Here is a 16,265-nt window from a genome sequence, read left to right as displayed (position 1 = left end):
ACTGTGCCTGCTTTGTACACATTTGAACATCAGTGTTGTACCTAGTGGCCCATGATAAGGCTTGCTTCCAATTTCTATGTTAGTCATTACTACACATACTTTCATGTACTCGCATAAGCAGATGACATTTTTCAGTTCTTGAGTATAACAAATTAAACATTTGCTATTTATCTGCAAATATGTTACAGCTGAGTGCACCACTTTATAGTGCTGAAAAGGTAGTAAATGGTATAGAGCTGCAAAAGTATTTGTGAAATAACAGAATAATTCATGATGCACTACATAGGGTGATAAAATAATGCTTTTTTAACTTAAAATATAGATAAATAACATCATCATTACATCTGTTTTGATTGTTCCAAATCTAAAATCTATTCATTTGTTTGTAAATTTTTTGCCACTCTGTACCCATAGATAAGAAATTCAAAAGAAAAACAGCTGTCTTTTATATGATGTTCATCTTGAATAAAATCTTTAAATAAACGTGAAGTCATGAAATCAAGAACAAGAGGTGTTTGTCTCTTATGTCTTAGGGGTTTTTTTGTGTTAAGACTTTTATATATTTTACATCTTTCACTGTCAGATCCATTTTTGTCACATCCCTGTTGTACAAGTAATTCAAACCCCCCTAAAGACTACCTTATAATTACAGGAAATCAATCTTCAAAATTACAATGATTTGACATTTATTGTGATAATTACTGAGAAATAGATGATGAAAATTCAGATGAATATTTCTATTTTTGGCCATACCCTGCCATAGTACTATGATAAAATATCACAAATCAAGCGCCTTGCATTTCTGTGTATGTATTGTACTATATGTTGTATATTTAGTATGGACAAAACCTTTCTCTTCTCCTTCAAGACATGACTGTGCTGGTATTGCATAACGTAATACAGAGGCGGGGAGCTACAAAGATAACTTGAAGGGAAACATAAGCTTTTGTTTTTTAACTTCCTCGTGTTTTCACTGTGTGATCATCAACACAGAGGCAACTGCTCATTGTTTGGGCTAAACCACAAAGAGTAACCTCCTATTCTGCAGGTGAAGGTCATATTTTTAAATCAGCTCTCGTCACTGCCCGCGGAGGTAACAGGTAGCCTATCATCTGCAGGTTTACTACCACCTATGTCACCACAAAAGGACTGCACATGGTCAAATGATCTCAACAACAATGTCAATCCAAGCCTGAAAGGACAGGGTGCCAGACAAGACAGATGTGTATTTTATGATACCTTCTGCTGAGTGAAAGTACAAGAATGTGCATGAATACATGGTTAATCTAGCTCCGTCTGACTAATGAAGCAACTACACTTTCAGACTCTTTGATTATACCTTTCTGTTTTCTTTATTTTTAGTTGTCTTCTTTCTCTTGCATGCACATACCATATATGTGTATGCACTCCACCCTTGATAATCCTGAAAAAGTTTTTTAATATGAACAAATTGCTACTGATGCAGCCATTTGAAACAAATCAAGCTTGTTTTAATGGAACGGAAAGAGACATAAAAACTTTGTGGGTTGAGCTGTCCAATTAAATGTGTTTTCCTCACACTCATATGCATGTGAATGGCCAGTCCACTTCAGTTTACACATAATGTCCAAACTGTGATTGGAGTGAGTCATGCTGTCTTTATGTGTGTGAAGTTGTCTCTTATCTGGGTGGTCTGCTGACCGAGACACGTTGACCACAGTGACACCAGGAGCATCTGAAAGGCTGGTACTGACTAATGCACATGTTGTCATGCCTGTACCATACTGAGTATGGGCTTGCTCTTCTGAGGTACTCACAGTGTCTTACACACACGGCTTTGTCTGGATACTAACAATAGACTACTGTGAGGCTTAAGATGCTCAGACTGTAGCAGCATCAGTCACAACAGAGCACATTCCCCTAAAGCACATCACCATGTCAGTGTTATGTTTATACCACAACAATAACCAAGACCCTATGTACAATCTCTATAGAACATAAGACATCTTATAACAAAATCCAAGAGCTAAATCCTTTTGCTCAGGAATAAACAATGTAATCATGTTTTACTTAGGGGCAGCCATGGCTCAGGAGGCAGAGCCGGTTGTCCACAGTTTGAATCTCGCTCTATCCTAGTCATGTGCCATTGTGTCCTTGGGTAAGACACTTTGAATTTGTATGAATGTTTGGTGGTGGTCGGAGGGGCCATTTGGTGCAAATTGGCAGCCACACTTCCGTCAGTCTACCCCAGGGCAGCTGTGGCTACAAATGTAGTTTACCACCACCAGAGTGTGAAAGTGAGAGTAAATGAATAATGGATCAATAATGTAAAGTGCTTTAGGTGCCTTGAAAAGCACAACAGAAATCTAATCCATTATTCAAAGTATTGTGCTTCCACCAATAAGGCCATGTGATCACTCCTGCAGGCCTGTCTGTCTACAGGATCACAGCAGGATAATGCAAAAAGGACTACTGTAATTTTCGGACAATAAACTGCTACTTTTTTCACACACTTTGAACCCTGCGGCTTAAACAATGATGTGGCTAATTCACCATAAATCAAATGCACTCACACTAAATTCATTAGATGAGTCATTTTGCGTGTCATGCACACATTCTCATCATGGAAAACACACGAAGAAATGCATGAGGCAGCTTTCAAGTTAAAGCTGATTGATCTGGCTGTCGAGGAAGGAAATAGAGCTGCTGCATGCAAGCTTGGCATCAATGAATCGATGGTGAGACGTTGGAGATGGCAGCGTGGTTTATATTCAGGTGCGCTCAATAGTCCGGAAATTATGGTACAGAGATTTTTGTAAAATTCAGTGGAAGCGTAGGGTGTGGGACATCAATGAACCCCTCGACTGAGGCTTAGGCTGGAAGTCTTTCTCCCTATGTCTTTACATTAGAGGCTAACTCAGACCGTTTACAGTTAAATTGAAACCAGTGGCACCAACTGACAAAAAGAGGGAAAATAAAGGTCATAATTAGTGGTTTGCTTGTGGTTGAATAATATTATAGTACTAAAAGACGAGTGGTGTTAGTGGAGGTCTGTGCTCCCTGAGTATAGTTCTCCTTGGCAGATATGTGTTCAGCAACTACAGGGATCTTTTACAGATGCTTTAAAAAATGCAATGATGACTGAAAAACTGTACTTCCTGGAGGGGATGGGACCTGGTCACAGGGTCTCTGGTCTCATCTGACTTTGGAAGCGGCCTGTATCAGGTCAAGCTCTAGCTTTTCGTTTGTTGACGTGGGCAGTTACTTGTGACTTTGCTCGTCCCACTGACCAGAGAGATGCGTAATTGATTAAGTTGTTAATCTTATGTTGAGATTTTTGCTGTTCCTGTAAATTAAATGCAAAGCAGTTTATATTATTGTTAATTTCCGATTGTTGTTTCTTCTTCATTTTTGTTTTATTTTACAGGCCTGCAAACATGTTATGTATCTAAGCCAAATATTAGGCCTATGTCAATTCTTGGTTTCCTAGCACAATAATGTTTCAAAACAATCTGTTCCTTAAAACAGTAATGACATGTAGTGCTGAAGTTGGAGTTTGCAACCAACTGATTCCATCCATCAAAATCTGGTCCATACTCAAACATAGTCGGTGATGGCCATCTACTTTAATGCTGGATGTCACTTGCTATAAAATGGAAAAAGAAAAGACAAAAAACAGCAGTGCAATGTGCACACTTAAAGCTATACTGTATGATGTGGCATTTTTACACTTTTCTTTTGTAATCTTAAAATGCTCCTAATAAGCATGTGTCAAACTAAAATATAAAAGAAATCCACCAGGTTTTGAAACTCAAAAATGTTTAATTCTCATATAGTTCTGATAAAACTCTAACCAATCATTTTAGTCGGTCCGAATGAAATAATTGGCCGAACTTGGCTGAGCCTTCTGCCAATCATCCATTACGGCCGTCCAGCATCCGATCCATTATCGCTCTCCGCATCCGATATGTGTACCTCTGAATCTGACGCTTCACTCGCGCTGCTTCTCCTGTCACTGACCACAGTCTACTGTCTAGGATGTGTTTGGATAGAACTGAAATCCACATGTGGAAGGGAAAAAATGGATTTATAAACAGAAACAACAACTAAGGAGAACAAACGGGAGTCCGATTAATGAATGATGGAGATAAAAGTCCGGAAGTCAGCTGTACTGGACTGAACAGGTCTGCAGGAAGCTCAGCTTTTATGACCGCAGTACCGATTCAGGTACATGTACATGGTGTCACACAGTGTAGGATTATGTAGGATGATAAAAGTATGGACTATGAAACCTCAAATGTCCACAGAAAATTCGCGGAGGCCGCGTGTTCACAGTGCGCGTGCTGGGTACCTCATCAGCTGAAGACACTGACCCAGCGCTGCACAGACCAGACCCTTAAATACATGGTCTACTGATGGAACAGGGCCCGCGGCAGGTGAATGATGTATCTGATTACTGAGGGAGGGGTCCGCGGACACGCCAAAGCGGACCGGACCTCCACTTCCACCTTCGCTTCCATCACGTGCATCAGGTAAGAGAAGGGGAGCATCAGAGCGCAACGACACTGAGGGATTTACATGCAGTTCTATCGGGCTGCCCTCCGCGTCGAAATCCGACGCGGAAGGGGTACCCCCTGCGTCAAATAGTGCCGAACAGGGCTCTGACGATGCGTCCATTTCTGACGACTTGGGATGAGCGGGCGGGGCTTTGGAGGGAGGCGGGTTGTTCAATTTCAAACTTTTACCAAGTGCTGTGAGAAGTGCCACATCGGTAGGTATAGCTTTAATTGCAATCTGCTCCATTCTACAATAATGATAACACAAAAATTCTATTTTTTGTGTAATTATACACTAAGGAAAATGTTGTTATGAATACTATATTCCATTTCTATAATTAGATCCTAAATCCCCCTAAATCTTTCACACTGGACCGAAGGCATACTTTCATTAACACTGCAGTATGAACATGTGCCATAAACAAACTGCAATGGACTCCTATTAGTTACATCTGACCAGTCAGATGGAGCCATGGATACATGAGGCATGCACTCACATAAAGCTGGAGTTTCCCTTTAGATGATAGGTGATCTGGTGTTAATCTGGAATTGACTGTGTCTTTAGTTTCCTTCTTTATCACAAATCATATCATAATGTCAATGCTGAGAAATGCCCCTGTGCAGGCCTAATGAAACTTACACACCATTAGTGTGACTACTTCATCACAAATCATATGTATTATGAGTCAAAATACCAAAGTCAAATTGGAAAGCCACAGCAAGACAACTCACCATTCTGCAAATATTTTATGCACTTGAACAACCACTGGACGGCAATTAAAACAATACCCTTGAGTGTGCATGTTAATTAAACACAGGAGGAAGGGACATTCCACAAGGGATTGGCTGTATGAATAGATGTAAATGGCGATAGATTCATTTATATGCTCGCTGGCTGCCTGGCAGGCAAGACCCACTTCAGAGTTGGGATCAATGAAAAGAGAGAGAGAAAGGCTGGGACTGGTTCCCATTTAGGTTACTGTGGTGTTGTCTTTGAAAAAATGCACACTCACATGCAACTGCACACAAGAACAACACAAACACACAAACAGAGGGCGCTCGGTAAGGAGTCTCTCTTTTCATGCAGATCTTTTGTCTCTCAGTAATGTCTGGTATGCTGGAACACAGGCTTTGCTCAATGACCTGATTTCTATGGGGCTGCCAAAGCACTGGCCTGTGTGTTCACTGTGCATTTGTGTGCTTGTGTGTATATGTGTGTTAATCTGCCTTCGAGCCCTTCCTCTGGATAAGACACAGGATTTAGCCAGGCAGACAGACACAGACTGAGACAGATCTAGCCAATAAGAGAGCAGGAAAGACAAAAACGCACACACAGAAGGCCTTGCAAGAAGTAAACAAAAAGGGCCTCGAGTTCCCAGCGCAGGAAGAAAGACATAATTGGTTAAGGAAATATTCTGTGGGGAAATTTTATAGAAGTCAGCTAAATAATTGCAGCCTGAGATGCAGCGAATGAAATTGATCCTATTACTATGAGAATATTCTATCAGCTTTCAGGGGAAGCAGGTGAAGAAGGTTTGATCTGTCAAACATTAGGGGGACAATACTGAGGGATAAGACGGATGATTAACAGCTTTCTTTAGTTACTATTTTAAGCTGTTTACAATGTCAGCTAAAAACTTACAAAAATGTTTGACTGTTCTAATTCTTCCTGAATATGGTTTGGTCACCTTACATCAAATAGGTCTTCTCCATAAATTTAGTGTTTATATGTGTCTTGTGGTTCTCATCTTGTTTCACCTTTTAGGTGTTTTTTCTCTAGTAGTGCATCTTTCATCTAGTTATGTTGTATATGAAAACTTTAAAAATCACAAATAACTATCTCTTTTTCTCAACTTTTACTTTAACACCAAAATCAATCTTTAAACTTGAACAAAACTAAAAATTTCAATGACCAAATAAAGATTTCGGACCACATGTCCCATTCCTACATTAACTTTCAGGATTCTCAGTAATGATATTGCATTCTGAAGGTTGGTAGGATCTGTAAATGATTCCCTGTTGCGTAATAAATGTGTCATATGTAAAATAAATAAATAAAAGACAAGAGAAGCCTACTTCATCCACATTCCCTGTCAGGCAACCTACCTTGTCTCTGTATAAAGACCCTAAGCAGTGGGTGAGCCGTTGACACTGCTTTGCAGAAGTTGTCGTCGTTGTTGATAGGCAGCAGGTCACCGTGGATGTCTGCATAGCAGATCATCACCTCCATGTTGGCGATACGGTGGATGTGCAAGATGAGCTTGTAGAACTCTTCAAATTTGCCAGGCTTGATTCGGTCTACCGAAAACCGGCGGAACTCTGCACCATACTGAAGAAAAAAGGAAGAATATCAGAATAATTATACTGACAAAAACAAGATTGAGCTAGTACAACAAAATCAATCAGCAGAGAAAAAGAAGTTCTCAAAAAAGCAATACAGCCCTATCTTTTGTTTTCAAATCTTTAAAACAGGGGATTTCTGAGGTAAAGAGTTGTTAATATGACAACCAAACAGGAAGAGGAAACCAGGTGACTCACACCAGTAAAAAAAAAAACAAAAAAAAACATGCTGGATGTCAGCTGAACTCTGTCAGAGCTGACATCATTTCCTCCAAAGGACATAACATCATATCCCATCCATAGTTATTGTCAATGATCCACAATGGCTGCATGATAATATTAATTTAAAACAATACTGTTTACAGTAAGTAAAAAAAAATTTTATGCTAGGTCTCATGTTGCCAAATGGCATCATGCATGTTCGCAATTGTCAAATTTCCTCAAAATTAATTGCTTACATCTACTAATTAGAACACGAGTTAAAGGTGCAGGAGACTTTCGTGACCAGTTTTTCATCAAATCTGTTAAACCTCAGTCATAGCCTAAGTATCACGAATCTGTAAGTCGTTCTGTGATTACTCACCTGAATCTCTTGTATTTCAAAGTGCCATCCATCATAAACAGACCATATGTTTACAAACAGAGCCAGGATGTAACTCTGGCATCTTCGAAATTTTGTCGCAACGTGCACTGTGGGAAGTGAAGGCTCGTGCTGCCGCTGTCAGGTGGTGGCACGACCATATGATTTTATATGGATGAAAAAAACAATGGCTGAAATGTGGAAACGGCTGGAGGAATATGCATAGAGGGAAGGGAACTCTTGCCGTTTCCGCCTCATGTCTGTAGTAGCTGCCGCTGCCAGACAGCAGAGCGAACTGGCGTTTCTCACAATGCATGTTGCGACAAAATTCCGAAGATGCCCGAGTGACCTCCCGACTCTGAATGTAAACATATGGTCTGTTTATGGTGGATGGCACTTCGAAATTGTTTACCGTAATGCAAGAGATTCGGGTGAGTAATCACAGAAAGACTTATAGATTCGTGATACTGAGGCTATGACTATACATCAAATACTGCATTAGTGTTTGTATCAGTGTAAAAGAGACTTATCCTTTGAGCAAAAGTCATTTGTTTGCTGAAATACTTATAGAATACCAGTCACCTACTGACTTTACAGATGGTTCACATTTATAAAAAAAAAAAAAAAAAAAAAAAAAAAAGATGAATTACTAGATTTCAACAGATTTCTACTAAAGAAATCTGATACAAGCAGAGATGTATGCAGTGAAAGATGAAATGCTGATTTATCACTATGTCATTACTACCTGCTCTTTTGCCATTTACGGCAAGTTCTGAAAATAGACAATACTTGTTGATATTATTTGTCCATTACATCTAGAGAAACTGAGAGGGTGACCAGAAACGGGGCAATTTAATATCAGAGCTGCAACAGTTAATCAGTTAGTTGTTGACTACTAATTTAAGCAACAAGTTGCCTAGTTCCTCAAACATGAACATTTTCTGGTTTCTTTCCGTCTTTGGGTTCTGGACTTAACAGGACATTTGAAGATGTCGTCTCGGGCTTTAAGGAAACAATTTCTCCCAATTTTCTCATATTTTACAGACCAAATACTTACTTGATTAATTGCTCTAAATTTAACTTACTTAATGGCATTTGTTAAGGTCTCAACTCTAACTCAAGAGATCACAACATGAAATGTGTCATGTCATCACTGTACACAGAGATCATCTCATTGCACATATAAATGTCAACTGGGCATCAACTTGATGCTTGTACCAAGAAAAAATAGGACCAATGGCCCTGTAGCTTACCGGCCAAATTAAAAGCTTTGGGAAATGTATCCAGATGCCATTTATTATCACCCAGTTATGTGTATTTATTATATTACAGGAAGAGCCCATGTTTTGGTCATATTCCAATCAGATCTGTAAAAAATTCAAATTCCAACTTGATATCGTTGATACTTACTGATTTATTGGATCAGCCCACTTCCTATCTGTTATAATGGGAAAATTTTTCAAAGTCACACCAAATCCAGAATCAGATCTGGATCGAAATAATTGTAATACCTTGTGTTGACATCATCATAAAGAAGCTGTATACCAAGTTTGAAGTCAATCAGAACTGGAGTTTGGGAGAAAAAGACGATTGAAATTTTTTCCCCATAAGAGCCCATGTTAAATTTTCCGTAAGTTCCCGGATCCAGAAGAAGATCCTGATCAGCATGTGGCCATTATATTTTGGTCATCTCCCCATCAGGGCTGTACTGTAGAAATTTACACTGGACATAATTTATATTTACTGAGTTATTGCATCAATCCACTTCCTATCTGATATAATGGGGAAATTTTTCAATGTCGCACCAAATCCAGAATCAGATCCGGACCCAAATAATTTCACTAACTTTTGTTGACATCATCATAAAGAAGCTGTATACCAAGTTTGAAGTCAATTGGAATTGTAGTTTCGGACTAGAAGACGATTTAAATTTTTGTAACGGACAACAGACGACGACAACGCCGCCGGACGCTGCATGACGACAATAGCTTACGGCCTGTCGGCCAGTAAGCTAATATAAAATAGGACCAATGGCCCTGTAGCCTACTGGCCAAATTAAAAGCTTTGGGAAATGTATCCAGATGCCATTTATTATCACCCAGTTATGTGTATTTATTATATTACAGAAATAGCCCATGTTTTGGTCGTATTCCAATCAGATCTGTAAAAAACTCAAATTCCCACTTGATATCACTGATACTTACTGATTTATTGTATCAGTCCACTTCCTATCTGTTATAATGGGAAAATTTTTCAAAGTCACACCAAATCCAGAATCAGATCTGGATCGAAATAATTTCAATACCTTGTGTTGACATCATCATAAAGAAGCTGTATACCAAGTTTGAAGTCAATTAGAACTGTAGTTTTGGAGAAAATGACAATAGAAATTTTTTCCCCATAAGAGCCCAAGTTAAATTTTCCGTAAGTTCCCAGAACCAGAAGAAGATCCTGATCAGCATGTGGCCATTATGTTTTGATCATCTCCCCATCAGGGCTGTACTGTAGAAATTTCAACTTGATATTATTTATATTTACTGAGTTTTTGCATCGATCCACTTCCTGTCTCTTATAATGGGGAAATTTTTCAAAGTCACACCAAATCCAGAATCAGATCCGGATCCAAATAATTTCACTACCTTTTGTTGACATCATTATAAAGAAGCTGTATACCAAGTTTGAAGTCGATCGGAATTGTAGGTTCGGAGAAGAAGACGATTGAAATTTTTCTAACGGACGACAGACAACAACGCTGACAGACGCCGCATGATGACAATAGCTTACGGCCTGTTGGCCGGTAAGCTAAAAATGAGGGAAATTAAAGGTCATGTCACCCATTAGAAGGATATAGGGGGATAAGTAAGTGGTTTCAGTATATGCACATGTGGCCTTGCTTTCCATCCAACTTGAACAATGGCCACAGCTTTCATGGCTGGGTCACTGAGGCACCAATAGGAGCATAGCTGGGGGTCACAATGGGGTCATCATGTGACTGGGAGAGAGGAAGAGAAGGGGTATAACAGCCACAAAAGCACAGCTCAACAAACCACCCCACAACACGCATGTGCAGTAGCATTGGTGTGTGAGTCACTGTGGTAATTTGTAGATGGAGTGTAGTTTGTTACTGTAATCATCAGCTCACAGTGGAGTGAAGCTGGTGACAGAGGGGAGGGGTAGGGAGACGATCCAGCAGTAGGAGACACGGGAAGAAAAAAAAAGTAGTTTACTGATGAGGAGGAGAGAAGAGGCTACATTAAGCAGCTCTGCTCTGTAATTAGAAGATGACATACAAATTTAAGAAGAGGCATGTGATGAGACCAAGGGAATGCAAGGAGGGTGTGGAGGTTGCTGCCAGATTCCCTGCATTCGGAGCGTAGCACCCAATAAGGATTCCAGCTAATAAAACTCAGCCCTTTTAAAAGATGACAAATGAAGCAGACAAACAGGTTTGGCAGTATTTATAAGTGTAGTTTGGTTTGAGGAAAGTGAAACCCATAAATGAATGAATACGCTGTAAGACTGCTACGCTAGATTCGCCATATAATAATGAAAAAAATAAAATGAAAAACAATTTAAAATTGGGGTAGGACAATATAAACTCGACTTCTTGACATAAAGTGTTGTTGAAGTGCCACAATGAAATAGGTGTACACTGTGTGACTTCTTTTTCTTTTTTGGTTAACTTATTGCCCTCAATATTCTGAAGTGTTACATTTAAATGTGTAATTTCTCTTTGCTTTTGTTCACTTTTACATTTTATTCCTATGTTCGAAATAAACTTCATCATCATCGTAAGTAATAATAAAAATTGTATAACAATAAGTTCTTTTCTACTTTTTTCCAACTAGCTATAGATACTGTGATTGCTGTGAGTCTGGACGTCCTCTTAGTACTGCACTTTGTGATCAGTCTGAACAATCTGTTTTCAAAGCAGAACTCAGCCCTCGGGTACAAGCAAGTCTGAACACGAGCTGATTAATCACAGGCTTCAATTCTAAACCTAAGAAGATATCACTATCAACATGACATCACTTGTCCTTGTGGCCTATTGGGGGATAACGGATGACAACAGGTTGAAACAAGCTCAGGGACCGAACAAAGCGCTGAGACTCAAAATAAAAAACTACTGGAACTGGAAATGTGCAAAAAACAATCAAGGGCATGAAGAACAGGAAAACAAATCCAACCCCTACCTAGAAACATCCTTATGTACTGTCTCTGTCTCTGATAAGAGTTTCAAATGAGTAAAAGCAGCTACTGGCTGAAGCTCTGCCACAGCTGGCCAGACACCTCCAGTGTTATCCCAGATAAGCTTATCAGTGGACCAGTTTCCCCCGAAAAGCCAAACATGAACCGATGAGAACCAGGCCTTCAATGTAGAACACACTCAACCAAAGACAACAACACAGGTAACACTTCTTGACATCTGACTGACTCTGGTTTTGTCAAGTTTTACATCACTACAAAAACAACCCTCATCCTTTAAATAACTTCATAAAACTGTAATGAAGAAATACTAAATCAGACACCTACTCAGCATTTGATGTGAGGAGAAACAGCTTTTCTCCATACGTAGTAAATACAGACTCAGTGTTAGCTAAGCTAGGGCTGTGTGAACAGTCAAAACATTTAAGAAAACAGTAGCTCACATATCAGTCCAGACTGATGAATAGCACAAAAAGTGGTAAATCTGATGATACATTCAGTTGAAAGGCTGTTTTTTGGTCGTGAGTGAAAGTTGTAAAAATCCAGTGGTTAGTTGTAGTTTCAAACTGTTTGTAAAAGACACAAGAGGGCAATGATGTGAAAGACACACAAGGAAAAAAAGACAAAAACACTGTTAAAGACTCAGGACAAAAACAAGACTGTAATGACGTAAACACAAAAAGAAGATGGAAAACATTGTAAAGAAGACAAACATGACATACAGTCTCCTATCTAATGATTTAAAACATGGCAATAAAATTTTATAAATATATATATATATATATATATATATATATATATATATATATATATATATATATATATATATATATATACACATATATATGCGTGTGTGTGTTTGTCTTTATTTTGATTTAATAATTTAATCTGTGCTTGCGCTAGGAAAATGAAAGATACAGCCACTGTGGCTACATTAGCAGAAATGAGTGTAGCCACAAAAAGCCACAGCCAGTCTGGGTCCCTGCAGTGGGGCACGTAGCAGACCACGGCGACGAGCATAGCTCCCAGGAAATTTTGGGAAAAATGAAGACTTTTTCCTGCATTCTGGTGCATTTTGAGGTTAAAAATATGTTCAATCTGGCTTCAGTTTCATACAAAAAAAAATCATAAAAAATTAACTTAAGTCAACATTTTCATCTAAACTATTTTTATTTCTAATCTAATGTATAACAAAACAATAAATGACAGACTTATAAATAAGACACGAGACTTTATTGACTAAAATTATACATACAGCATCTTACCAACTTCTAATGAGTGCTAATTCAAGTAATTGTTTTATGTGATTTTCTAAATAATCATGATCCATAGTGTTCTGTTAGTAGTTGTATTCAGTAAAAAAAAAAATTCTAAGCCAGAAAACCTACATATTTTGTAAAATTTCTCCAAAAAATTAATTTCTTTCATTATTAAAAGGTGCAATGATGATGTGAAGGATGATAACTGGGCGAGTGAAGGATCCGATCATAACATTCCAACAAATGAGGATCCAGATCATAAAAAAATTCAAAGTGAAACCTTTGAGTATGATACCATACATTAGGGATGCATCGATACCACTTTTTTCCAGACTGAGTACAAGTACTTACTTTTGAGTACTTGCCAATACCGAGTACCGATACTAGTACTTAATAATCCCATTCTAGTTCTTAGTTCCTTTTGTAAATGTGCTTTATTGTCATTGTCAATAGTCTGGCTGGAACGAAGTGCTGCTACTGAGATTTAATGTGTTGGAATGAGCGTTTCTCAATTAATCCACCAGGGGGCACCACTCTGAATTAACCATACTGGACAAATACCACGAAGAAGAGGAAAGTTTTTTGAGAAGAGAAAGAAAGTCAGAAATAACAAACATGGAGACAACAGAGGCAACACTAATGTGATACTAATATTGCAGCATTTTCTCTGGTAAGGTTTAAAAGTGAAGCTTCAGCAGGTAGAGAAAAGATAAATGAGCCATAAGTTTCGTTCGCCCTGCGATGAACTGGCGACTTGTCCAGGGTGTACCCCGCCTTCGCCCCTATGTAGCTGGGATAGGCTCCAAGCGACCCCCGTGACCCTAGTGAGGATAAAGCGGGTTCAGAAAATGAATGAATGAAAGTTTCGTTTGCACTTCCGCTGGTGGCGGTCTGCACTGCTCCGTACCCCTCTGTGTGCAGTGTGAATTCGTAAAAAATCGCAAACGTTCAGGTGAGTTCAATCGCTCTCTGCAGTGCTCTTCAATAGTGGAGACCGCATTTGTTATTTTCCTTGGTTATCGCTCGGACATTTTCGATCAGAGATGTAAGCTGGTTGATTTTACTAACAAACACCTTCGCCGCTGTGGCTACATGGGTTGAAAACAACTTCACCAACCAGGAAAATGCATCGCCAATGGCGATAGGCTAGCGAATAAAATCTGTTGATCCTAACAACGATAAATATCCTCATTTCACTTTCCACTTTCTTAAACAGAGTTACTTGTGAGGTAATTTTTGTTTTACTAATGTTAAAAAATGCTTTCAGTGTTATTTTGCCAGTTGAGAGAAATTCAAGTAAACAGTTTCCCCCCTTCAAAAAACATTGCACTTGTTCTCATTACCTTTATAAACCATGGTGGTTACCCTGATTTCTAATTTTGGATAAGATATAGTGTGAAAGTACCTGTCGTACTCATAACAAAAACGTGAACATTCTGGAGTAGTAAGAGTGATGTCCTATCTGCACAAAAAAATAGAAACCTGTGACGTGTGACAGTGAGTCAGCCCAGCTGTGATGTGATTTGACGCTGATGCTGTGAAACCTGTCTGTCCTGGACACAAGCATACAACCAGCTCCCAACCTGTCAGTCCCACCAACCAACATTCTCTGACAGACCACTCTTATCCCACAACAAGAATGAAACCAACCCTAAACCCAAAAGTGAACACTGCTCTTTGATGACTGTGTACAAAAGACCATCCTGAATTGACGGTTTCCCCCCTTCTCTTGTCTCACCCACCATCAGTGGATGATGGGTTACACAGGTCATAGTCCCCCCCTACCCCCACACACTCACGCTCTGCTCCACTAAAACTAGTCAGTCAGAACTAAAAGTTAAAAAGCCCCCTGGACTGAATCACTCATATCTTGCAACACTTGTACATATCAACTTGGCATGTCAGCGATGACTCAGGAGCTTGTCTTTCATGAAAGCATGTGAAGACACATTAGTATGACCTACTAACTGCACACATTCACAAATCTACCTAGACTGTATGTAATGCAGATTTTCGTCACCATAATGTTATCTGAAGACAATGTTGTGGTCAGATATAAATGATGTAGATTTTTCAATTATTTTCTACGTGTCCACATACAATACAAACAGCTCCAAGTTGAGCTGACGTCATATACAACTACAGTAGATGTACATGCATTTGACTGACAAAGGGAAATTTCAGTGCTGTCTGACTGAGTTCCTTTTAAGTTGCTGGTCTCCATTACATAAGCCTCAAATTAGTGGACAATTGAGCTCATTTACTTATTGGTTAACTTCATTTATGCAGACACTACACTGTCAGCCTCTCACAAACTAGCCAAAACAACGCGTAGGGTGAAACTATGTAGCGCCATTGTGAATTAAAGTGCAATATTGCAATGATGCATGAAGCCTCCTTGTTGGAAAAGGTTGCCTACTTTTTTCAATAGCTCCGTGTCAGAGAAGGAAAGAGCCAAATCAGCACTACGGCCAAAGGAAATAAGAACAAAACAATCACTGAAAATTACAGAAACATCCATTAAACTGTAGGGTTCAGGTACTTTTTCATTAACTACGTGGGCTAGCTAGTTTTTACACTGCGAGGACAGGAAAAAACAATATTTGGTTGCAGTTTATCTCTTCTGTGCTTTTCGGTCCCGGGCAGACACTGCTCGGTCCGTAACGGGACGAACATGTGAGCACTTCTCTTGCTTCCTAAAGTACAACTCTGAAACCCCCCGTTTCCCCTCAAGAAGGACTCACCTTGCTTTTTACTTCCACCGCGTTACAGTCCGCATGTCGCTTAAAGCTCCGGTTCATTTTTTTTTTTTTTTTTTTTTTTTTTGTGGTCGTGTCTGTTTTAAGGGGAAAAAAAGTTCAGCAAACCCGCCTTTGCCCACAGAAGAGGGGCTCTGTCTGCTCCGCTATCTGCTGTTAAAATCCTCTTGCCTCGCCTTCAGCAAAGAAATGCGTCTTTTCTTCCTTAGTTTATTTCACCAATACTTCTTCTTCGGGGCGCCTGTCTCTGTACACGAGGGAGAACTTTCCTGGAGGGAAGAAGCGAGCAGCTCTCCGCAGTGACTGGGACTCAGTTAAGTTTTCAAATGACATCAGCCCTCTTAAAAATGGGATCCGACGATGCATTCAGGGCCGCCTCAGAATTCACAACTTCATCGCTCCCTGCATCCCCGCAATAGGTTTGGCACTGACAAAAACTGTAATCATGTCGAATTAATTTGATTAATCTAGGTTTTATTTCATTTTATTTTACTTTACTTTATTTTAATTTAAAAACAAAAACGAAACACAATTGCAAAAGCAGGATTTCTAGATTTTCCCTAGATAGCTTTCTTCCTCAGGTGAT

The 16,265-nt window shown here is 39.3% G+C and overlaps 1 protein-coding gene across 1 annotated transcript in view; it reads right to left on the bottom strand.

Annotated features, from left to right (window-relative positions):
• pard6gb (par-6 family cell polarity regulator gamma b) overlaps positions 1-16,009 on the bottom strand; it is a 71,914-nt gene extending 55,905 nt beyond the window's left edge. The window contains exons 1-2 of the mRNA XM_030147709.1: positions 15,665-16,009; positions 6,642-6,864 (exon numbers count right to left, since the gene is read on the bottom strand). Of these exons, the coding sequence (XP_030003569.1) occupies positions 6,642-6,864; positions 15,665-15,721 (280 nt within the window). The 5' untranslated portion in view covers positions 15,722-16,009. The remainder of the gene's footprint in view (positions 1-6,641; positions 6,865-15,664) is intronic.
• Positions 16,010-16,265: the final 256 nt, after the last annotated feature.

Source organism: Sphaeramia orbicularis, chromosome 11, assembly GCF_902148855.1.
Source record: "Sphaeramia orbicularis chromosome 11, fSphaOr1.1, whole genome shotgun sequence".
In the NCBI taxonomy this organism is placed as follows: Eukaryota; Metazoa; Chordata; class Actinopteri; order Kurtiformes; family Apogonidae; genus Sphaeramia; species Sphaeramia orbicularis.
Note: the sequence above shows the minus strand (reverse complement) of the source record. Positions and strands in the feature narration are given on the sequence as shown.